Genomic DNA, 23,159 nt, shown 5'->3' on the forward strand with positions numbered 1-23,159 from the left:
ACCTGCGGGCGAGGGAACGGGTCCCACCGCCGCTGACGCCTTTCTCCGCAGATGCTGAGGCTGCACCTGCCCGACCCGCCGGTGGACAGCGAGGAGGACGAGGAGGACGATGAGGCGGCGACAGGCGCCGCAGCTCAGAGCAGCCGCAGCTCCATCCCCATGGATGCAGGTAACGGTGTCTCCGGCGGGGCTCTCCCGCGAGTCAACCGCAGTCTGACTCCCTCTCTGTTCCCAGAGCATGTGGAGCTGGTGAAGAGGACGATGGCCAGCGTGAAGCTGCCCACACTGGGCATCCCCGCCTGGGCTAGCCAGATCTCGGAGGACCAGTGGAAGGACGTGGTGCAGCGTACGCTGCAGGCTCGGCAGAAAAACCTGACCCCCCGCCCGGCCCGATTCGAAGTGAGGCCCGAGCTGCAGCGCAGGGACGGCTAACCCCAGCCCTCCCTCCACCATGCAGGCACGGCAAAGCAGGCACTCGCTGCCTCCCAGCCGGGTGGTGACAGGACTTGCCAGTATCGACCTTTCAGTTTTTCCCACTGACACTGTCTGAATTCCCTTCCCACTCCTCTTTCCTGGTTCTGGCTGGTGTGTAAGTCAATGTGATGTCCTTGTGTTGGCGTCCTCTGCCTCTGAGGAGCCCGACTGGTTTCCATACCTGCGTGCATGTGGGGCAAGGGGGCTTGGCTGGCTTTGCCCAAATCCTCTCGGGACAAACACTGGACTTGTCCCCCTGCTGACAGTACTGGAGAAGTCCCTCTCCAGGCTAGGGCCTCTCCTCTCAGGACAGGGGCTGTGTGTTGGAATAGCAGGAGGTAGAGCCGGATGTGTCATTCCAAGAGACTGGTTTTATTTAGTTCTGTACATACAGGGACATCTGTACAAAATCCAACACTTTCATACTATGTAATGCTCTACTGAAAATAAAGTACACCATATGTACATATGAACTGTAAGCAGCTTAATACTTGTGTCCAGGGGGTGAATGCAGTAGTTTTGCTTGTTCCCTTGGGAGGAGGGAGCCAGGTGAAGTGGAAGAGGCAGCTCCAGTTCTGTCCATTTGGCTGATGTGGGGAAAGGCGTAGGCAGAAATGAGCAGCACTAATGCTAGAAACCAAGTATTGAGCAAGGGGCAGCTGTAGCATGGCAGATGCAGTTCTGCCTATGAGCAGTACATGTGGCAGAGAGGGTGAGCAAACCCCCCATCTCACATGGTCCCCTTCTAAGGTGTCCAGGACACTGGAATGAATAGGCAGCAAACTAAGGGTGATGTGAAGCTACTAAGCCTAAGTTCCCTGACCCAGAACAAGACACACAAAGCTGTGGAAACATCAAAGCCATACAGCACGTAGTCATGATGCTTTACAGTCCTGCCCCTGCACATGGCACAACCCCAGCAGCTCAGGGGCTGCCAGCAGACAGACCATCTGAAGGACAGTGCCAGCCCCTGCGCGCCACAAGCCTCTGTCCCTTCCACAGGCAGAGCAGCCTGCAGCAGGAAAAGCAGCCACTGGCCCAGCAGCAAGCAGGCTTGAGTGATGGCACACATGCTGTAGCACTCTAAAAATGAGGTGGTGGCTTATAGCACAATGCTAAGCAACCAGCTGGAAAGCCTGTACTGCAACAGGAAAAAAGCATCCTGTCCAGCCTGAGCCCAGCAGCCCTCGGCTCCGGTGTGCCATCCAGCATCACCCAGCGCATGTCTACATGCTGTGCCAGGCATGAGGTAACTGATTGGCAGCTGATCATGAGCTTGGACTAATGTTCAAAATAAGCAATAACCTCCCTGAGGTGTTTCTTAAGTCTCCTGACAAACTGGCCCGTTGTGTGACGCGGGGTGGGGAGGTCACCCCTACGTGACTGGGGGTGACCTCGCACAAGTGCTTGCCAGCTGCTCCTAAGAGATGGTGGCGTGCCTCGTGAGGGCTGGGCTGAGAGAGCTACACGGGGCAGGGATGCAGGATACACAGGGAAAAACAGCTTACTTGGGGTTGGAGGAAATATGTGCTGCACACCAGCAGCAAGATTAGACGGGATGACCCTCTGACCTGGGAATGGTTTACTGGTGAGGAGAAGCAGATACACCACGACCTTTACAACATCCCATGACACTGCAAAGCAGTGTCAGGCTAGCACTGACCCTGTAAGCTCCCTGCACTAATGCAAACCCACTTAAGCTTATGTGTTAAGAAAGCAGGTGCAGCAAGAAAAAAGCAAGGAGGACTCCCTTCTCAAACACAAGCCAGCCTCTGAGGTGGCACCTTGGCCTGGCACTGAATCTGCACCACAAAAAGTAGGGGAGAAAGCTGGATCACAGTAGCACCCAAGTGCTGCACAAGCCCCTGGGCTATGAGCAAATGTGCTCTAAATGCTAAGTTAGCACAAGTCTCTGACACACCATGTGATAACTAACGAGGGCCTCTGCCCACAGCAGGTGCCAAAGTAACAGGGCAAGGTGAACTTTGCTTAGAGCACCCATGGAAGCAATTCAGCAGTAGCACTTAACCATTGATCATAACAAGGAGAGCCACGCCCTGTAAGGTGTATCCATTGCTTCCACTAGCTTGTGAAAATGACTTTAGCAGCACAAGCTACCTAGAAACCCAGGGCTAAGAATGGGATACAGAGACAAAGGGAGAGGTGCAGGAGAATTTTAATTGAGCTGGTAGAGGAGGAAAGCAGAAGTCAGTGGCTGACACCTGCTACAAAGCAGGAAGTTAATTCTGGGCCCACAATTAACCCCAGAGATTAGTATGGAGATGAGTCAGCACAGACCACAAACAGCTGAAGGAATTCACTTTCCCACAAGAGAGCTTCTAAGGATGCTCTAAAGGGAGGTCTGCAATAGTATGTAGTGCTTGCATCCAGCTTTACTGGGGATGGCAAAGCACTGAACCCCCACTCCACTGACAGGAATAGAACAAAGGGCGTGGAGAAAAAGAAAGGTGGAAGCAAACATCTCCTCTGCTGTACGTAAGACTCTTCAGCTTTGGAGCTGCACACCAAGGCAAGGTGAAGAGGCAGAAAAGCCTCTACAAACTCTGCTCCTGCCCCAAGCTCAGCCTGACCTCTGAGTGCCACAGGGCTCGGCTGCACAGGCAGCTCGGGGACAGGCATGGTGGAGATGGGCACTTGGGGCTTGTAGCAGCACACTGAGCCACAGGTGGCAGTCTCTGGCCAACACAGAACCTGAGCCAGGCTCTGGTTTTCAGGCAGACTGAGAAGGGGGTGGCAGCTGGCAGTGAAGCAAGTCCTGCCTGGACCGATACAATCCGAGGTCAGGCAGACTTCCTTCACTGCATGCACAGCCAAGGTGGAAAAGCAGGAGGATGGAGGAAAAGCAGGAGGACATGACAGTGGTGAGATACAAGTTATAACGTAAAATCAGATCTACGCTGGAGGTATGCAGATGGAGTGGAGGACAGGCACAGCTCACCATGTTCATTCCTTACTTATACATGAGAACCAAGTGCATATCTGTGACTCCTGGAGGAAAGGGATGGGGCAGAGCTTCCCAAGCCAGCTCCTGAGCCCGTCAGAGAGCCTCCTGGCTTGAGGTGAGGAACTCTTCTGCTCTCTTGTGGGCCTCCAGGGCTTTTATAGTGTAGACGTCCTGCGGAAGCTCAGATTTCCGGCGGAGCAAAACTTTGTCCTTCTTAATGTCTTTCAGCATCTACAGACAAACCAAAGGAGTCGGGGATCAGCAGCAAAACCCTTCACCCCTTCAGCCTCTGACTCCAACTACTCTAAGATACGCTGGGTAGCACTGCAGCATGCCGCAGAACAGACTGAGAGCCAAATACAGACCAAAAGGACACATAAAAGTCCCACCTGCACTTTTTCCAGAGTGGGAAGGTGAGATAAACTCCACTCTTAAGACTACCAATTGATTTCTTAATGACTGGGGATGAGGGTTGGGGCATTTACCCTCAGAGCACTTGGAAAGAGTTCTGGCTGCTGGACCCTGAACTGGCTATGCTGATGTCCTGGCTGAGAGTAACTGTGGAAGGGCTCTAGTCACCTACATACCTGCACAGCCTCTGTCTCCACTGTTTTCTTCAGTAGCTGTATATCCTCTGCAGTTGGGGTCTCTGTTTCCATACAGCAGACAGAAGGCAAGGGTAGAGGTGCATAATACATGGGGTACTGCAGACAACACAGAGAACTGGAGTCAACATGCCATTCAACACAAAGCCTTTTCCCCCAGCATCCTAACATAGCAGGTCGCACTTCTTCCAGCCACTCTCTCTGGCCCCTGCAAAGGTAGCAGTAGGTAGACTAGACAGGAAAGGAGCATCCTCTCTTTCCTGTGCCCTCTGAGTCACAGTACACTGCATGTGCAGCCACAGCTGAGAGCACCGTCCATAAACACATACACGCTCTCTATAAGACATTACTCAGAGGCATTGCTACAGAGGGCCAGGCTGGTAAAGCACTGCCAACATCCCCCAGACACTGGGTTTTGGCTGGGACAGACCACCACTGCAGCAGTGTGCACAGGTCTGAGATCAAGTGCTAGAGACTGCTCTCATGGACTGAGGAAGCAAGTCAAGACCCTCAGTACATTCTTGTCTCATTCATCGTAGATCCTGCTGTTACCCACCTGGGGGTTCAGCCGGGCCAGCTCCTCTATTTTCTGCCACATTTCTTCTCGTTCCTTCATCCTGAACCTTCCCCTGAAGAGAGAGAGAGAGAGAGAGAGAGAGAGAGAGAGAGAGAGAGAGAGAGAGAGAGAGCAAGTATGAACTCCTGGGGAAAGTGCAGATTTCACCCACAGGAACACAAAAGCAAGAGACAGCAGAAAAGTGCAGGTAAGGGATAAAGAGCCACCCTGTTCTTCAGAGACCCCTAATTCTACCTGCAGGTCACACAACACAAGAAGGGGGACACACTGCAACTAGCACAAGGTAGGCAGGCACACTTCTTGCTCACCTCAGAACACAGGGTGGCAACAGTGGACTGCACAGGTACTTTTTCCCTGGCTTTATGCCGCAGGAGTGGATCCAAGTGTCTGGTTTCTGGGGTAAAGCAATGACACCAGTCTGCATGTCAAACACACATTTTCTTGGTGCCTCACAGATGCAGAGCGACAAACTGACATTTCCAATAGTGCCAGGGTTCCACTGCCCTCTATTCCCTCTCTCTCTAGCCATAACACACCAGACAGCTGCCCAAACCCCCAGGCACAGCTCTTGAACTTGGCACAGCACACATTTTAAGTGACTGTTTGACAGGGCCACTTATAAAGCCTAGGGTAGTGAATGTTCCCCACAAACAGAAGTGAGCATCCACCATCCCTTGTTATTCTCTTCCATATTTTAAACATCTAAACTAAAATTTCTGCTTTATTTCTGATTTTAACCCATCTTTCATCCCAGATACTGGTCTCTCTACTGCCCTATCCATGCTAAGGAAGTTCTTATACTCCATAGTCACATCACACTCTTGAAATTCATGCAAGAAAGAAGGCTAAAAATGAGAATGAAGCTGCCAAAGTTTCAAGCAGCGTGTTACTCAATGAGAGAACAGACAGTCAAACCCCCCCCCAGCCAACCCCAGAACACCCTAAAAAAATAACCCACACTTGATTTTTTGACAGAGCTCTGGATATCTCTGCAGGAGACTGTGACCAGGAGTTCTGCTCTAGCCCTTTCCTGCCTCATCCCCAGTTTCTCCAGAATCCTCTTTTATGTCTGGTAAATGGAAACACACTACTCCTATCTTGCCACTGGACATGTAGACCAATATGTCTGTCCACAAAGGCCCTCACATTATGAAGGTTACTGCCTTCCTAATGTTTACTTTGCTGGTATTGTGTCTACCACAATGCCCTGTAAGGGTGTAACAGAGCTCATCACATCACTGGTCTGGCACACAGTGAGCCCAGGGCACTCATCCTGTCATTCAGCTCCATGCATCTCTAGCACTAACTCTTTCCTTTCCGATCACCAAAGCAGTCCAAACAGCATCAGGGAAACTCTCCATTCCTCATCACACTTCAAGATCCACCAGTTTACCCATCATGTACTCAGCTGATGCTGCAAAAGACCACCTTGCAAAGAGAACACCTAGTCTGACTAAGAGCAGTGCTTCCAAAAATCTGCAAGCTTCACACCTGTGATCACTCCTTTCAGCCAAACAAGCATTTCTTAAGAGTGAGACCAAGTTTCATCTTTATTTGGATGCCACATTGACTTACCTGTAATATTACAGCTGCCCAACATGCTTCTACAGGAGACTCCTCCCAGTCTCATCAATCAGCCTGGCTTTACCTCCTACACTAGGCCATATCCATTACAGTTTATCTGAAAGTGTCACCCAACCACGTGGGTCCTTGGAGAATCCTACCCTTCTAACCACCAATGTTTTCCAGGACAGCACTGAGTGCCCAGCATCCCCAGCCCTGCTTTCTAGCTGATGTGCACCCTTCATTGACCCCCATTACTAGCAGTATGAGAAAGTCACTACCAGGATATTTGGAAAAGAAGACCTATACTGGGAGGTATCTTTTCCTAACTGATGCTGTGGCCTCTGCTGAAGGTAGCTGCTACCTGAGAGATGTCGAGTGTCAGGGTGGCCCCAGGGCACCCAAGGCAGTGTTGAAGGTTCTCACAGTTTTTACAGAAGGGCATATTCAGGAGGTATCTATCTGCCCCAACCTCCTTACTGGTTTTCTAGAGGGTTCTTATAATTCAAACAGCTTCAAGACGTCTGGGGAGATTAGTAAGGCACAGTCAGTCCATCTGCACTGAGCAGTAGAGAGCCTCCCCACATGTCCCTGGAGAGTCTGTCCCTCCATGACCAGTCCTCTGGCTTCAGCTGCACAGCCAGGAGAGCAGCAGTGACAGACCTGAGCTGGCATGTCACTTGTAGGCATGTTAACTAATTAAAAACATGGCTAAGCCATAAGCAAGCCTCTCAACATCTGGTTGCAGCCTAACAGTGAACCTACAAGCTCTCTCCTTTTCCCCATTTCCTGTTTGCTGGGATTGTTTGCACATGCAGTCCTTCCTACATGTGCTGTTTTCTAGTTTACAGCACAAGGTCTCTAGTGGTTCATTGGGAAAACGCTCCAGAGGTCTCTCTTCCTTTTTCTCTCCATGCTAAAGAAGTTGCAGTGTTCCACACTTGTCAGTCTCACTGCTCAAGTAAACCCAAGTTTCTAATCCATCCATCTTCCCAAGTGCCTGCTCTTTTCCCTCAACACTGTCCTGTCCACATCCAGATCCTTACCCAGCAAACTCTGATCTCCTCACTTCTCCACCTCTAATTTGTTCCCTTTACCTTACCCTTCTCTACTATCCATTGACATTAAGAATAACACTACCACTACTACTTCCCAACTTGGCTCTTCACTATACCTCTGCCTACAGTTTCTACCTCCTTTCTGCCTACAAGCTGTTCTTCCCCTCCAGCATGCTGTCCTACCCCAATCCCTCCTGCCACAGATTTCCTTTTCTAGTTGTTTCCCAGTCTGTCCCTAAACAGGTTCTCTCCCAGCTGTAGCATCCCTTTGGACCAGGAACCTTCCACACTTCTCAAGCCAGAAACAGCTGCTAATGCTGTGCCAGTGACAGTGGAGTCGATACCTCTTGTTCTCACCCTCCTTAGCTGGGTCCCTGTGGCAGGAAATCCAACTTAGGCGAAGAATTGTATCATGCTCACCAAAGTAAACTCGTCTCAGATTCTGCTGCTGGAAGACATTTTCACATCCTGCACATCAAGCTTTCAATTGACATTTTACCAAATTTTGGTTATCTAGGACAGCAAAAGGTATATCCTTGATAAAAACCTAACTCAAGTTTTGCTGAAGCCTCTGTAGGTACAGATGCACTAGAGGAAAAATAATTATGAACAGAAACAGTGCAGGTCTACCTATTCATTTCTTGGATAGCTCTGAGCTGCTTTGTTGAGCTTTTCCAGAATAATCCTCCATCAGCCACACACTAGGCTGGGAACAGTCAGCCTCAGCAGGTCAGCATGGGTAGAAGCTAAAGAGATAGAAAAAGCTCCTGATGGACACACCTGGTAGATCTTGTAGGAAATGTGCTATCACTGTAACTTAAAATATATGTGCTGATATCTATGGGCTTCGCAAATGCCCTAGAGTGGGAAAAAATCTTGCTTGTCCCAATTTAGATGTTAACAAAACCTGAATTTCTCCATAAGCAGGTTACCCATCCCAAGCTCTGATTCATGTATCAACTTTGTTATTTACTATTATTTCACGAAACAATGGAATGTACCCCAGAGCTCCCTACTGCTAGCAGGGATAAGCCCTGCTCTCCCCAGCAGCAGCCCTGGCTCGTTCAGGAATGAGAAGCACTATTTTGTGTCACTAAGTCAAAAAATAGATCCTTGAAAAAAACCAAAAACACTGAAGTTTTCTTCTGGCTTACTGGACTGATTCAGCTCACCAAGGCAAGCCATACAAGCACGAAAACCAGCACAAGGAAGCAGAAAAAGTGGAGCTCTTTCCTCTTTACAGTATCATGGCACAGGTACTTGCTGAGCTCAGATTTTATCCCCATCATGTGCTCTTTGAAATTGCAGGAACCATTCCATCTTCATCAGTGGAAAATTGAAAGCATCTTGTGGCATGAAAGATGCATTACTCCCACTGCAGAAAAGGCCTTTAGAAAAGTCTTTCTAAAACAGCAGGATTCCACTGGCATGACTAGACATTTATGAACTGGTAAATATTTCCAAGGCAGAGCATTAGCATCTCTGCAAAGCTGAGTATCCTCTACATTGCAATCTATTTCCTCATGACTCAGCAAACTGTTACCCTTTTCTAAGCTACCTGCTATCAGCAGGACGGATTTTTATCAGGGCACACATTTTACCTCTTCTCATCCCTACTCATAGTTATTGCTGAGGAATCCTACTTTTTTACAAAATTATTTGTACGACCTTTCCATTTCGCCTCTGCTTATTGGTATCTACCAGCTGTTACTGTACCCCAAGGAGACTTCAGGACAAGCTCCAGTTACTCAGATAAAACCTCTTACTCACTTCTGCTTCTCTGCCTTGGCACACATTTTACCTCTTCTCATCCCTACTCATAGTTATTGCTGAGGAATCCTACTTTTTTACAAAATTATTTGTACGACCTTTCCATTTCGCCTCTGCTTATTGGTATCTACCAGCTGTTACTGTACCCCAAGGAGACTTCAGGACAAGCTCCAGTTACTCAGATAAAACCTCTTACTCACTTCTGCTTCTCTGCCTTGTATTGCTGCGTGCAGTCATCAAAAAGCTTTTGGTTCATCTCCATGAAGAGCTTCAATGCATTGTAGATCAGCCCATGGATTGTCCTGCAAAGAAACGAGGAAAGGAGAACAAGTCATTGTGCGCAGGTTCTTTTCTCTGAGTTAGCACCAGCAGCAGAGAGAAGAGGTAATAGCAGCAATAACTCATACTACAGCGATGTGACACAAGATTTTCATGCAGTCCCAACTCTTATCATGGGAAAATCCCTTCCAAAAGCACAAGCAGAAACTATGCCACAGGGAGAAAGAGATGAATAAAGAGAAGACCACTGGGACATGTCTGCTCTACTGTGGTCAAACTAATGAGTGCAAAAATACACATTCACATGTTAATTTCTTGTATTTAGGAGTGGGAAAGGAAGGACACTAGGGACCTGTCCAGAGCTGTTCTCAAGGGGGCTTTAATGCCTCCCACAGTTCATCCCACATATACACACTGACTTTTTTAATACTGGTCATGAGCTTTGTCACTGAGCTGCCCAAAACACAGGCAGGCAGCAGCCCTGTAGAGATGGGAACTAGCATAAAGAATACCACAGAAGAAAAGTTGACTTTGTGCCAGCAATTTATGGCTAGGTTGCATTGTATGTGAGCCTCTCTATGGGACAAAGACTCTCCTGGGGAATAAAAACAAGAGTTGAAGCTGCCTCTGAAATACCTGATGCGGAGGCAAAAGTTGAGACTCAGTAGATTGAGCTCTGTGCCTCTGCCAGCTCTACAAATGGAACAAGAAAGAGAGATACAGCCCTGTTGGACTTACGCAGGCTGTCTTCCCAAACAGACAAGCTATGGGAAGGAAAAGCAGCATCTGAGGTACTCAACCTGCCCTGAGAAGATGTGGCTAGTGCTAAAACAAAGACAGGAGAAATCAGAGGAAAATACCTTCAGAAGTTCTGCTACACCACTGGGAAGCAGATAAGAAAAATAGACAAAAACAGCAGAATCATGAATCTTGACTGCTGCAAGGACACAGAACTGGTGAAGGGCTTCAGACAAGAACATAAAGTCCTTTTCTGAACTCCGATCAGGTGGGGCAGCAACACTGAATGAAAGTGTGCCTGCACACATCTGTGCACACACATCGTAGGTGTGTGTGCATGTATGCACCTGTCTGTACACGTGTGCCTGTTGGTGTCTCTGGGTGTTTGTGTGTATTTTGGTCTGAGCATCTGTGTCTATGCCAGGCCTTACAGCACCCTTGACTGGTGGCTCCAGTTCACACTTCCTGATAGAATGAAGAGAAGGAAGCAATCAAACAGCAGATCAGTGGGGAGCTTTCTGCAAACAAGCTCCCCCTCACAGCCCTCTTTGCTACCACAGTATAGTCCTAAGCTCTGGACATGCCCAGCCTCCATAGAATGAATTATTTTGCTTTTTTCCACCCTCTAGAAGAGAGGAAGATAATGATTTTTTTTGGTCTTCTTGTGGTTTTGCTGGAAGACTTGGGTGTCTCTGCTGTGGACCAAGTATTTTTATCAGGGTATTTTTAAATGCACATCTTTTTAAAAGAACCATAAAGCAGAGAAGTATCTAGGAATCAGACACAGGGGGCATATTTGACATGGACAGCTACCTGGTTAATTCTGCTTTCTCCACTCTTCCCGTACTCAAGGAGTCAGGCACTGCATTAGCCAAGGTCTCTGGTCATGGAGAACATATGGGTGGACCACTAACTAAACAAGCAGCCAGAAGTCAGCTGGAAAACCTACTGAAACCTCTGAGAGACCAGTAGCATTAGTGACAGGCAGGTATCAACTCTGGGTAGCCTCAATGGCCCCAAGGCAGGTAATTGCAGGTGCCTGACCCCTTGCAGAAGCAGGTCACTGTGGTTTGCTGTGGCACTTTTCCATCCTGACACTACTAATGACCTTTCTGGCACAGCACATGGTGCCACTGAGCACCATGCATCATTGCACTGTAGCAGCATGCCCCAGGATCACTGGTGGGTCAAGCATTCCACCATGCATAGGGTGTGTGGGATGACCTACTTGTTCCAGTGACTCTTGGAGTTCTTGTAGAGCGCTGGAAACATGATCGGGAGAATTTTGGCTGCATTATCGCTGATCAGGCTCATAATATATTCATTGTTCCAATAGTACAATGCTCGCTCTGCCACCTGCAGTGGGAGAGAAAGTTATTCTTGTAGAGGCTCCTTCCAGTGATACCTGTGGTGTACAGGGACACCACCACCCAGCCGAGGAGCCCACACGCCTCCCCACAGGGCAGGCAGCAGGGCTGACCTTCAACAACTTCTACAAGGCCATTCATCCCTGCTGCCTAGCCTTCCTTGCCTTAACCTCTGCCAGATACTTCTCACTTTCCTGGGGAAAATCTCATGTTCTTGAATAGACAAGCTTACTGTCAATCCACTGATGAATCCCAATACCCTTTACAAAACACTTGAGGACAGTAATGTCATCTACTCCAGGTCCCAGCTCAGACTAGCTCCAAGTCTCCTTCGTTTCTTCAGACTGTCCTCTACAAAATTCCCTTCCTCCCTGGCCTTCCCCACAACAGAGCCTCTTGGGACTTTGAAGCATGCTTCAGTCCCCAGTCGCACAATTCAACAGGCTGATTTACTAAGGGTGAAAACATGGACAATCTTGGGGCAGCCATCCTGTTCTAACAAGACAAACAAGTCTACCAAGTTTCTACATAGTGACAGCCTCAACCACAGTTCTCCATATTTACCACAAATCTGGGCATTGCAGGCTAATTTCTGCATTTAGTGCTAGCTCAAGAATGGCTTAGAAACCTAGGAAGAGAGATATCCAGACTCAGTTTTGTATTTCAAACGATGGAGAACTTGCAATATCCCCTTAACATACTGTTCCATATGAGTAAATGAAGTGAAACTCCCCTCATGTTCACTTACCTAGCTTTTGTTTTTCCAGATCTTGTTAAGCCTTTGCCTGCTGGATTAACATACAATCCACTCAGAGAAAACTCACTCACACCAAGGTGTTCAGACTTACCAAGAAGTCAATTCCTAATTTTGCTCTCAGACAAGCTACAGAGACAGAGACTGTTCAGCCTGACCATATGGGACAGACACTTCCAGGGTTAATTTTCTTAGGCTGCAAAGTGTTTGCACCTTCTCCAGGTCTTTCAGGCTTGTTTTTCAAAGAGCCTGGCAGCAGTTGAAGGCTGCTATCAAGCACAGGATGTCTCTCCTCCAGCCTTTATCCTACTTTATTCAAGCTCCTTAGTTCCCTCTGGTAGCTCCCTCCATGCCCAAAGGTCACATTAGTCCTTTGGTTCCCATCAGGAATCCATGTCCAGCTGGTTTCCGTCATGCTCCCCCAGTCCTTTACAAGAAACAGTACATTAGTCCTTCCCATCACCACACCAGGAATCCATGTCCAGCTGGTTTCCGTCATGCTCCCCCAGTCCTTTACAAGAAACAGTGACCTTCTACATCTGTGTGACCTAGACTGACCTTATTTTTGGCTTGTACACACAAGACTTTGTACCTCTCTATAACAAAAGACAGATTGAAGTCAGTCTGCCTCATTGTGCAGTCACACTCACTCTGGAAGATGGCCACACCAGGAATCCATGTCCAGCTGGTTTCCGTCATGCTCCCCCAGTCCTTTACAAGAAACAGTGACCTTCTACATCTGTGTGACCTAGACTGACCTTATTTTTGGCTTGTACACACAAGACTTTGTACCTCTCTATAACAAAAGACAGATTGAAGTCAGTCTGCCTCATTGTGCAGTCACACTCACTCTGGAAGATGGCTATGCCACTATTTATTTAACACCTCATTCATACCTGGGTTAGCCACATGCTTCACCAGCAAGCTATCTTCTTCCTGGACACTCTTCATGATAATCTAGAACAGTGAGCCAAGAACACCTGCTAGGAGCTACTAGCAGGTCCTACCACCCTGTACATTTTAACACTACCATCCACAGAGATTGTTTTAGCCAGGCACTACAGCCAGCTTCCCCTCAGGGAGAACAAGGAAGAAGCAGATTCCAGCACTTTTTCAGTATACCTCACTCTCTAACACCTCTGCCAGAATAAAATAAAGTACCTTCTCTGCACACTGTCTCTTTGGTTGGCCTACATCCAACACTGCAGCCAGCTTGATTTTCTGCGACAGGGTGGATGTCCTCTATCTTTGCTAGCCGAAACAGAAGGTGTCAGAGCACTTGTGCTACACCACCAGCCTGCTGCAAAACATGGTGCTGAATAGCACAGAGCAGCACGAGGGGCTCCACCAATCCACTTTGTTTGCTCCTTGGATGACCTGCTGTGTGGTTGTGGTGAGTATTCTCACTGCTTCCCACCACACATTACCCTAATACTCACCCTGGTTACACCTCCATGTGCCACTGATCTACAAAGCTGTGGTGTCACCCTCACATGTGAAGTGGGTTACAAGTCAGTGCCCTATTCCCTCCCTGAGCTGCAACCCACCTGGAAGTGTGGGCTGGAGACACACTTGGCCAACTGCCTGAACAAGGGCTCCATAACTTTCACAAACTCAGATGGCTCAATCACGTCCAGGATCTCCTCCAGCTCATTTAAAAACATCACCTCCTTGGGACTGTGAGTTTTCGGCCAGAACTTCAGCAAGCCCACAATCACCTGAGTGGGGAGGGTACAGAGACAGTGTTAGAGGCTGAAAGTTTACACCAGTTGCAAAACAAATTTTTAAGGGTCTGGTCACAACAGCAGAGGGGAGGAAGTAACAGAATAGACTTTCTCAGAAAGTCAGAGTGGGTTACTAGAGAAGCAAAAAGACAAAAGCCCAAACTTCACCAAGTTCCAGGCAATGACAGCAGCTCTGCCTAGGCTGCTATAAATTTGTACTGCAAGCACAAAGCTTAGAACCACTTTACTCCCCAAACACAGCTTAACACAAAAGGCTGAAACTGTAATGGGCAGCAGCTGGCAGGCAGTGCAGAGCAACCATGGAAGACCAACTAATAAAATTGGAAATGCTATGGATAAGGTCTCTGAAGAGTCATTATTCAATACACTGCAGAGCTAATAACGCAATGGATGGGTTTGGGACAAGGAAAGGAAGTACTTTTCCTACACAAAAGTAACCAGATTATGGAGCTCATTCTTGCAAGGCTTTGTGCAAATTCAAAGTCCAAACAGACTCCAGAATGGAGCAGACAAGTTTATGGAGTTTAAATATGCAGATGCAATTTCTGGTTGAGTAAACTACTGCTTACAAGATACTGCAAGAATATACCAGGGGAAGGGCTGTATCTCACCAGATTTTAAGTATTTATCTAAGTACCACTTCCTACCCTACCCATCTGCCTCTAGATACTGTCAAAGGCAGGATCCAAGATCCTGCACACCTTCACTCTGTTGGAAGAAATGCTCACTCTGTGGACACTAGAGTCACAGACCTTGCACTAGGAGCTGCTCTTTCAAACTCTGTGTACCTCAGCTGCCTGATCCTCAAGCCAGCACTTAAGATGGAGTTCACAGCAGTGGAGGGATAGTAGTGGGCAATGCAACAGCAAGATTAGAGCCATCTAAGCATTATGTTTCTGTCAATTCAAGGCCTGAGAAACCAGAAGCTTGTTATCCTCAGTGTTTGTCATTACTCATGTCTGCCATTCAAGCAAGAGTTAGCTTCGGTGACTCAGAAGCAATTTCTCCTGCAGCTAAGGTAGTGCGAGGTGTGTCAGGTCCGTTTTTGCTATTACAGAGCACGTCTGAGGCCTTGTTCACCAGGCAGTCATTCAGTCTGCTGCTCACACAAGACCTACCACGTCAAGCCTTGCTGAGCAAGTTTCTGGGAGGCCCACTTGAGGCAAGTGTGGACCCAGTGAGTGATCAGGCCTCTTTCCAGCGCTGCTGGTAACATCTCCTAATGTATTCAGACCCATGTTGAAGCACAAGCCCTGTAATTCTTCCAGACTTCAATAACTTCAGTCATCTCAGAGGTCTATTCAGAACCTGCACAAGCAGGATCCTTCAACAGGACACAACCTGCAGCAATATGGCCTTGGTATGTCTGGTTGAGACACAATGCAACACCCACTGAAGGTAAGGAAACCAGGTCATCCCACTGCTTTCCACAAGCACCAAACCAAACCTGGGTCTGTAATACAGAGGCCATTAAACCCATTACCCAGGAAGCAGCGATGAACTGTGAAGCTTTACTTTTGTGTAAGCCACAAAATGAATCCTGAAAATAGTGACAGATTTCTATTTCTCTCTTCTCCTTCACCCTAAGATGTGCTTTGGCTGTTGGACTGGATGTCAGCCACAGGAAGTACTCAGCATGATCAGGAAGCTACTTTACACAGTTTGCTTCAGAGCAGGCTTTTGGGAACACAGGAAATGGAGAACCCACATTTAAAGGAAAAGCTAGGAGGTCTGCTTTAGCACTGCTGGTGTCAGAGCTGCAGAGCCAGAAAGCTGACAACAGCTGACCAGCTTCTACCAAGCCCAGTCAGGCTCACCACGAACACACACATTTCAGCCAGGGAACAGAACAACCTCAGCCAGCATTACTCATTAAAATGCTCACACTTTCTGGTGCTCCCTTCTACAGTGACAAAAGTACGTGTTCTTTGCCCATCTGCTGTTTTGAGGCTGTGAAGCTCAGCTCCGCAGAAGACACTTCCTGGCCTGCAGTGGGTGGAGAAACACTTGTCTCCTTCTTGCACCCTCTGCCAAGCTGGCATACAGCCTGGTTAACACTGCAGGTCTGTGCAGCCAGTAACTGGAATATGTGAGGTCTCAATCTACCCTGCTCACATATTTGAAAACCTGCTGTTTCTCAGCCCTACATCCTGAAGGCAAACGCATCTACAATGTGACTTAACACTAAGAAGATACCAAACTGATGCTAAAGCTAGAAGAATACTTTCATCAAGGAACAGTGGCTTGCCTAAGTAGACATTTGTGTCCCAAGGCTCCTAACCTCATGCCCACAGTTTTTCAGCCAACTCCAGCAGTCTGGAGGGACTCTTACTATTTCAGGGTCCCCACAAGCTCACACTGGTTCCATCAGATGGTCATGTGTTTTGTCTCTGCAGCATCTGTCACAAGCCAAAAGCTCTGCCCTGAAAGAACAGCTTGGTATAGTGTTCCCTCTGCTCCACTATGATCCGAAGCACAAAGGAAGAGTATAGCCCATCTTCCTGAAGCTTTCAGGAGAAAATGCTAAAGGCTTGCACATGAGCAGTACAGCCCCTTCTGCCCACAGGGAACCAGGCAAACCCAGTAAACAATACCACTGACTTCCAGCCTCTTTACAGCAAGGGTGAAAAAAGGCTACCCTGAGGAAGCTGTGAAGCTTTTTGGGACTTGACTGACACACAGAGGTTAAGCAAGGTTACTCACTGGCTCTGTCAAGCTGCTGTCTTTCTCCAAGAACTGTACAACACAGTACGCCAACTGGAGAAAAAAAAAGGCAAGATTAGAGCTACCTCAGGTGTATCTGAGATCAAAGCACCACCACCCCTCTAGGCTGGAAGTAACACCATGTCCATTATGCTGCAGCTCTAAACAAATGCAGTTTTTCTGATGGCAAGCAATGGCCAAGCAGGCAGGGCCTGAGCTCAGGACATTTATGCAGCATAAAGGATAAAACCTTAGCCACCTGGAGCAGTCCCCAAACAATACATTCAGATGCATGTGCAGTTGCACACATAGGAAAGAACAAATCTGTCACAAAGATTTGCTCCATAAAAACAGAGCTTGGAGAACAGACATCAGTACTTAGTAACCATACCTTTTCACTTCCTAGCCCAAGTATTGATCTTCTCTACTCTTCTACTAAATACTCTATACTGCAGGAAATGAATCTCACTACAAGTCTAGCAGCCCAGTACACCAATTTCTCTACATATCTCAGCAGTGACTAACAGCTGACACACCACATGACTGCAGCTGGAAATTTTACCTCTGGTTTCAGCAGGGCCCCAACATTTCACAAGCTTCCAGCACAGAAAGACAAAGCAGGCCACAGCATTAAGTCAGTAGGAAACACCCTCCTATCAGCCAGTGGCATAGGCCCAGGCACCACAAGGATGGGACAACCACTGCAGTAAGGGACTAGGGCAGAGCCCAGAACACCTCACAGTAAGAACTTTGTACAATGCAGTAATGTGGCCTGGTGAATAGCTACAAGCAATTAGCTTTTAAACTAATACATATATATAGCTTAAAATAACTGTAAGCTTTTGCAAGAATCCTAATCTGTCCCAGAAACTTGAAGCACTTCTCACCTGAGGATGGTAGACACTGAGAGACTTCACTTTGTGCAGTGGTAACAAGACCCTGATGAGGAACATCTTGTGCTCTTCCTTCAGAGGCAAAGCAAACCCATTGATTATGCTGAGAAGAAACAAGAGTCTTATTAACATATTTACCCAGCAAAAATACATTATCTCACACATCAAAAGAATCAGTGGCTTGCCCTAGCTCTCACTAGGTCTTTGAGAAAACACCCACCATAAGTGTGGCTGCTGGGCCTAGCCTGCACACCAAGATCAGCAAGTGTGTCCTCGGCAGGCACCAAAGGGCAATACCTCTGATGGGGCCTGGACTTTGCTCTGTCCTGTGTCAGGCTGAGCCCACACACACTTAGGCAGAACCTCTGGGGAAGGCCAGCACAGAGGCAGTTCAGTGCTTGAGGCTTATGCTTTATAGAACAGAAGGATGGCAGCACAAGAGAGGGCTGCAGACAGAAGGCCAGTTGAAGACATGGAGAAGGCTGTCCGCTGCTAAGGATGGAGGTTACTTGCACTGTGTGCTCCATCAGACTGAGATTCTCTGGAAGAGGTGGCTCCTACAAGGACTGCTGAAGAAAGCACTACCAGATCACAGAGCACACTGGGCTGGAAGGTCTCACTCACTATCGGCCCTCTGGGTCTTCCATATGTCTCCTTACCTTCCCAGGATCTCCAGTAGCTCTGCAATCCCATTGTGGTGCTCTGTTTCATAGATGAACCTAAAGAGAAGAGGATGAGAGGTCATTGCTGAATGGCAGATACAGTTTGATAAGCAAAAGCAAAGAAGATCACTGGAGATAGAGGGTCTAAGTGGTACTAAGAAACACCTCACCTGTAAAATATATTATTGATCTGCCTCCTCACATATGCTCGCAGACCCAGGAACTTCCCATAGATCCTGTGCAGAATAGTCTTTAGGAAGTCTCGTTCTCTGGGGTCTTCACTATCAAAGAGATCCAGCAGCTGTGGGGAGAGGAATTCTGTCAGTGTCTGCATACTGCCTGTCTGGCCAAAGCTACACTGGGCACTACTCATGCTTGGGAAAAGTGGCTCTATCAGTTGAGTGACACCTTCAGCATCCTGAGCACAGTGGTCACTTCCCTGAAACATGCAGCCTCCTAGTCACAAGCTGGAACCATCAGCACTTCCTTCATCTTCAGGTGCAGAGTGATGGCCTGCACATTTTATAAAGCTGCATGTCTTCAGATTTCCTCTGCAAGGTCCCCAGTGCCCCTCTCTAGCTGTACAATGAGTGATGAGTTCCAGTGACTACAGCTTGCATGCAGTTTTGCCCTGCATAGAAAGTTCTGACCACTCATTTGAGACAAAGGAATAAAGAAAAGTCACATCAACAAGCACCTGATGACAAAGCAGGACAGTTTATGTAACACCTTGACCAAAATCTGCTGCATGCCCTTCATAGAGGTGGTGCACAGTGTCAGGGACAACAATTACTTACAGACAGTACAAACTTCTGGTCAATGTATTTCTTGGCTATGTTTGGTTGAAAGTCAGGTGATTCCAGGAACCGGAGGAAGAACTCATACACCAGCTATGGGGGGAGAAGGAGAGATCAATTAGAAATCTTCCTATCTTCTCACCAATGTTTACTTCAGATTTTAAATGTTTTCCTTCTCCGTAAGGATTCAGGGAAAGGCTGGGAAGTCTGAACGGAAGCACAGAAAACAGTGTTTCCCCACCCAGTGTGATGAACTTGCTCTGATGGGCAGGGGTCTGGTGGCACATAACTACCCAGGTCTGCACAAGATCTCATCACCTCAGGTCTCCCCAAAGACAATATCCACCTATTCAGGTTAAGACACCAGGCCTGGGAAACTCTTCTCCCACCTTCAGCACACCTCTCTACAGAGAAATGAAAGCAACCCCAGGAATATGTTGTGTCCTCTGCCTCCTGGGGACTGACTACAGGTTGGCTTGGCCTCGCTAAGCCATGTGAGCTGCATGCGGTGTCCCACTTGGACAACAAAGAGCAGCTTGCTTTAAGAAGGCTGTAAGTGTTGAAACAGTGTCTTCTGGTCCTGCGGTCCTCTTAGATTAGTCTATTCCAGGGCTGACCTGCCTAGTGTTTCTGATGGGCTACTAGGCTAAACAAGAGCAACACATTCCAAAGGTTTGACTCTGCAGTTGAAGGAATTATAGAGCCATGCATCCACAGGTAGGGCCCAGCTGCCAAGGACAGCAACACAGAAAGAATGAGGCAATGACCATAAAACTCAGCCTTCTGTTGCCAAAAATTCATGCTGACTGCTGCTGATTCAATTCTGAGAAAGAAATGCTTCCTAGCATCCACAGCACTCTGGTGCTGAGGACACACTTTCTGTCAATGCTCACAACTCCATGACAACTGAAGCAGTGAGAAGTGATTAACCACTGCTGCAGAAATGCACTTGATTTCCTCTGTATTTTCTGTTTCATTCTGCAGCACCTGGCTCTTGTTCTACCTTTGTCTGCTTGACAACATGTCCCTGTGCAACTGCCTGAAGCTTACCTCCTGACTTCCATCCCTGAGCTCTGCTAAACTATGCTTACCGTCACTTTCATAACCCTTCTTTCCTGGTTTGTCTTACAGTCTATTTCCCAGGGAACATAGCTTAATGAGAAGGTCCTTGGCTCACTTCCCCTCTTCCTCTCCCTCCAGTTCCCTATCTTTTCTGGTCAAACATTTACTCCCATTTAATGCAACTGAATTACATCCAGCACACAGGAGACACGTTAGCAGGTGCCAGCATAGCCTTCACTTTGGCACCAAGCAGACCTCTTCCTCCACCATGGAGTTGGGCAAGTAGAGAAACCCTGAAGTAGACAAAGGTGCTGTATCCAATGCTGCTGAAGCCCAGAGGAAAAGGGGTTGTGAGTCCCTTAAACGAGGGACATTAACACTGCTGGGAACTGCTTCTTACATAGGCAGTAATACAACTCCCTCACTCCCAGCCTATCTCAGGATCACATGGGACTACAGCCATCTGCAGGTGAATGTTGCACACAGCCATCTACCTGTTCCCAGGACACTCGATGCCTGCACTGCCTAGGAGCCACCTCTGACCCACGGGTGGCAGCCCTGGTCTTTCCCCAGCAGCCCTCACAGGCTGGTGAAGCAGCCAGTGGCAGGGCTGGCAGGTTCCCATACCACATGGACTCTCAACCTCCTGGAGATAAATTCACCAGATCTACATCCCTGCCTCTTCCTCACCTGAAGGTGCGGCCAGGCAGCTTCTAGTGTAGGCTCATCTTCTTCAGGGTCAAACTCCGCGCCTGTGGGATTGGATGATGGTGGGAGTGTCCGGAAGAGGTTCACTGAAAACTGAGGTGAGTGAAAAAGTGCATGAATGACATCCCCACACCTCATAATGGACCTTCCCATAGCAAATTCTTTGCTGCAGAGCAACACATTGTGATTTTCCATAGCTGTGCCCACAAACCAAGCCCCTCCTGCAGGCTGTAGGGTTACAGTCTGCATAGAAACTCCACAAGTGCAGTCTGTGCCAGAGATATGAGCTTCCACCTCTCCCTACAGCAGGCACTGCCACCACCACACACATACCTGCCTGCACACACACTTCCCTTTCTGGAGGTGGGCAGATAATAAGGAATGGGTAGGACTGGGGTCACAGTCCACTTTGACAAGTATCTATCCCCTTCTCCTCCCCACACAGTCCCTATTCCTTTGGCACACAAGCATGTACTGGCCTGATGCGCTACCATGATAACAGCTTCAGGATAGATAGCCTCGGTGACGACATCGCGATTGTGTGTGATGTATTCCACCATCTCGTTGAGACCTGCTCGCTTCACCTCCTTGAACTTCAGGTCACTGAGGGGGTCGGAGATGAAGTCGAAAAGCACACAGCACTGCCGCAGCTTCTGGATGAAAAGCTCTTCTCGTTCATGTGGAGGTGCATCTGTCAGAGAAAGCAGGGACATCTGTCCTTGGAGACAGGCAGAACATCTTTCTGGTTCGCCTAGGTATCACTGGGGTTTGCTCCTCTGCCACAGCCCCTTTGAACCAGCAGGCGGGGAAGCGGGAGCGGCAGCGCTGTCCCTGCTACGGACATGGGGCAGTGGAAGCAGGGGGATTGCAAGGCCTCTGAAGCAACTATCCCATAAGGGGATTTTAAACATGGTAGTGGCATCTACTATGATAAGCACTGATATCTTCCCTGTACAGGGTACACTGGAAAAGGAACTCAACTAGCTCTCATCACAGACCAGTGACACCCATGCCTTGAACCCCATAGCCATAAAGGGAACTGGGCAGCACATGCTGTAGTCTAACCCTCCTACCAGAGACAGACCATGGCGGCAGGGGCTCTGTATTGACAGATTATGGTTTTCATATGACACCACTGGAAACTATGCACTGCCTTCAGGCAATGAGAGCAATTTACCTCTTTCTTGCAGAATGCTACTGAGCTGCAAGGCAGCTGCCCTTCCCAAAAGAGCTGCCCTTGTCTCTGAGCAGCATCAGCAAGGGTTTGGCAGAGTGATTGCTGAAAATGCTTTCACCTTGTCCACACTTCAGCCATGTTCAAATGCACCATTATGCTAACTGCTAACAGCAAGTTATTGCCCTAATGTGGACAGGTTCAGTAGTACCACTGTAATTCGCAATGGAAACACAAGAAGGAGGAGGACTGGTCACCCCCAAGGAGTAGTGGTTGTAGGAACCAAGGGCAGTCTGCACCAGGTTCTCTGCACTTCACCACCTTCCAGCACAACCTGAGGAAGAATCTGAGGCAATCCTCAGTACATATAAGCACAAGAGTTTAAATCAATTCAAGACAGGATGTGGCTAAGGGTTTAAATCAACTCAAGACAAGATGTGGCTCTTAATGCCAGTCTAGTTGACATGGTGGTGTTAGGTTATTGCTTGGACTTGATGATCTCAAAAGTCTTTTCCAAACTGATTGATTCTTTGTCTCTGTAAGTACTGAAGTTTGCACTGAGAATCCTCTGATTCTTTTAGGTCATCCATCAATTTTCAGCCTGCTGACAAGCCAAACACCTTTCCCAGAACCACCCCTGCTATGCTGCCCACAAGACCCACTGGACACTGTCGGGGCTGCTTTGGGAAGAGCCCTTACATGACCACACTCTGCCTGGAGAAGGCACAGCTTGTTCCGCAGGTCACTCCCACCCCACAGCTTCTTTACCTTTAAGGGCTGGGAGCTTTTGCAGTTCACGGTTTTTGCTCAGATTGAAGCGAGAAGAGCTGTGCCGGCGCTCCTTCTTCACAATCTGGGGTCCCCCTGAGTACTTTATTTTATTCAGCTGTGTTGGTGGGGGAGCACTGTTACTGGGCCGCTTATTTGAGGTTGTCTGCTGCTGTGGCTGGGGCTGCTGCTGCTGCTGTTGCTGAGGCTGCTGGGCCTAATGAGGGAGAACAGAGTAAAACAACTCATAAGCTTTTACCTACAAGCCTCATAAGCAACAGATACTGCCAGCACCTTCTTGGACTGAAGAAACTGGGCAGGTTCTTCACTGTTGCACTTGTAATTGAGTGCATCTCACCCACTCCTACCAGCTCTAGACCTGCTGGTTGCATTTGCAGCACACCTGCAAAGTAAACATCAGCTTTACTCATATCTGCGAGGGACCACAAAGACACCAGAGCTCTCAGCACAGCAAGTGCTATGGTCATGGAAAGCAA

General features: G+C 48.2%; 2 protein-coding genes across 3 annotated transcripts; one reads left to right on the plus strand and one right to left on the minus strand.

The window, feature by feature from the left end:
• Positions 1-51: 51 nt before the first annotated feature.
• Positions 52-3,351, plus strand: MEA1 (male-enhanced antigen 1; the record flags this gene model as incomplete). The annotated part of the gene is made up of 3 exons (XM_009075820.1): positions 52-169; positions 236-362; positions 3,240-3,351. Coding segments are annotated over 3 exons (357 nt in total), but the record flags the coding sequence as incomplete, so codon positions are not given.
• PPP2R5D (protein phosphatase 2, regulatory subunit B', delta) lies at positions 3,207-22,867 on the minus strand. Of its 2 annotated transcripts, XM_009075819.1 has the most exons (14): positions 22,732-22,867; positions 21,212-21,387; positions 20,703-20,813; positions 18,951-19,043; positions 18,324-18,454; positions 18,151-18,210; positions 17,486-17,594; positions 16,599-16,652; positions 13,698-13,868; positions 11,258-11,385; positions 9,213-9,314; positions 4,601-4,673; positions 4,027-4,143; positions 3,207-3,670 (listed from the first exon to the last, which is right to left on the minus strand). In XM_009075819.1, exons 2-14 carry the CDS (start codon positions 21,278-21,280, stop codon positions 3,533-3,535), a joined length of 1,356 nt encoding a protein of 451 aa, XP_009074067.1. In that variant the 5' UTR covers positions 21,281-21,387; positions 22,732-22,867; the 3' UTR covers positions 3,207-3,532. The 2 variants fall into 2 exon arrangements, with proteins under 2 accessions (XP_009074067.1, XP_009074066.1); XM_009075818.1 differs by lacking the exon at positions 22,732-22,867 and having other exon boundaries at positions 21,212-21,433.
• Between the last annotated feature and the right edge of the window lie 292 nt (positions 22,868-23,159).

Source organism: Acanthisitta chloris, unplaced genomic scaffold (assembly GCF_000695815.1).
Source record: "Acanthisitta chloris isolate BGI_N310 unplaced genomic scaffold, ASM69581v1 scaffold18645, whole genome shotgun sequence".
NCBI lineage: Eukaryota > Metazoa > Chordata > Aves > Passeriformes > Acanthisittidae > Acanthisitta > Acanthisitta chloris.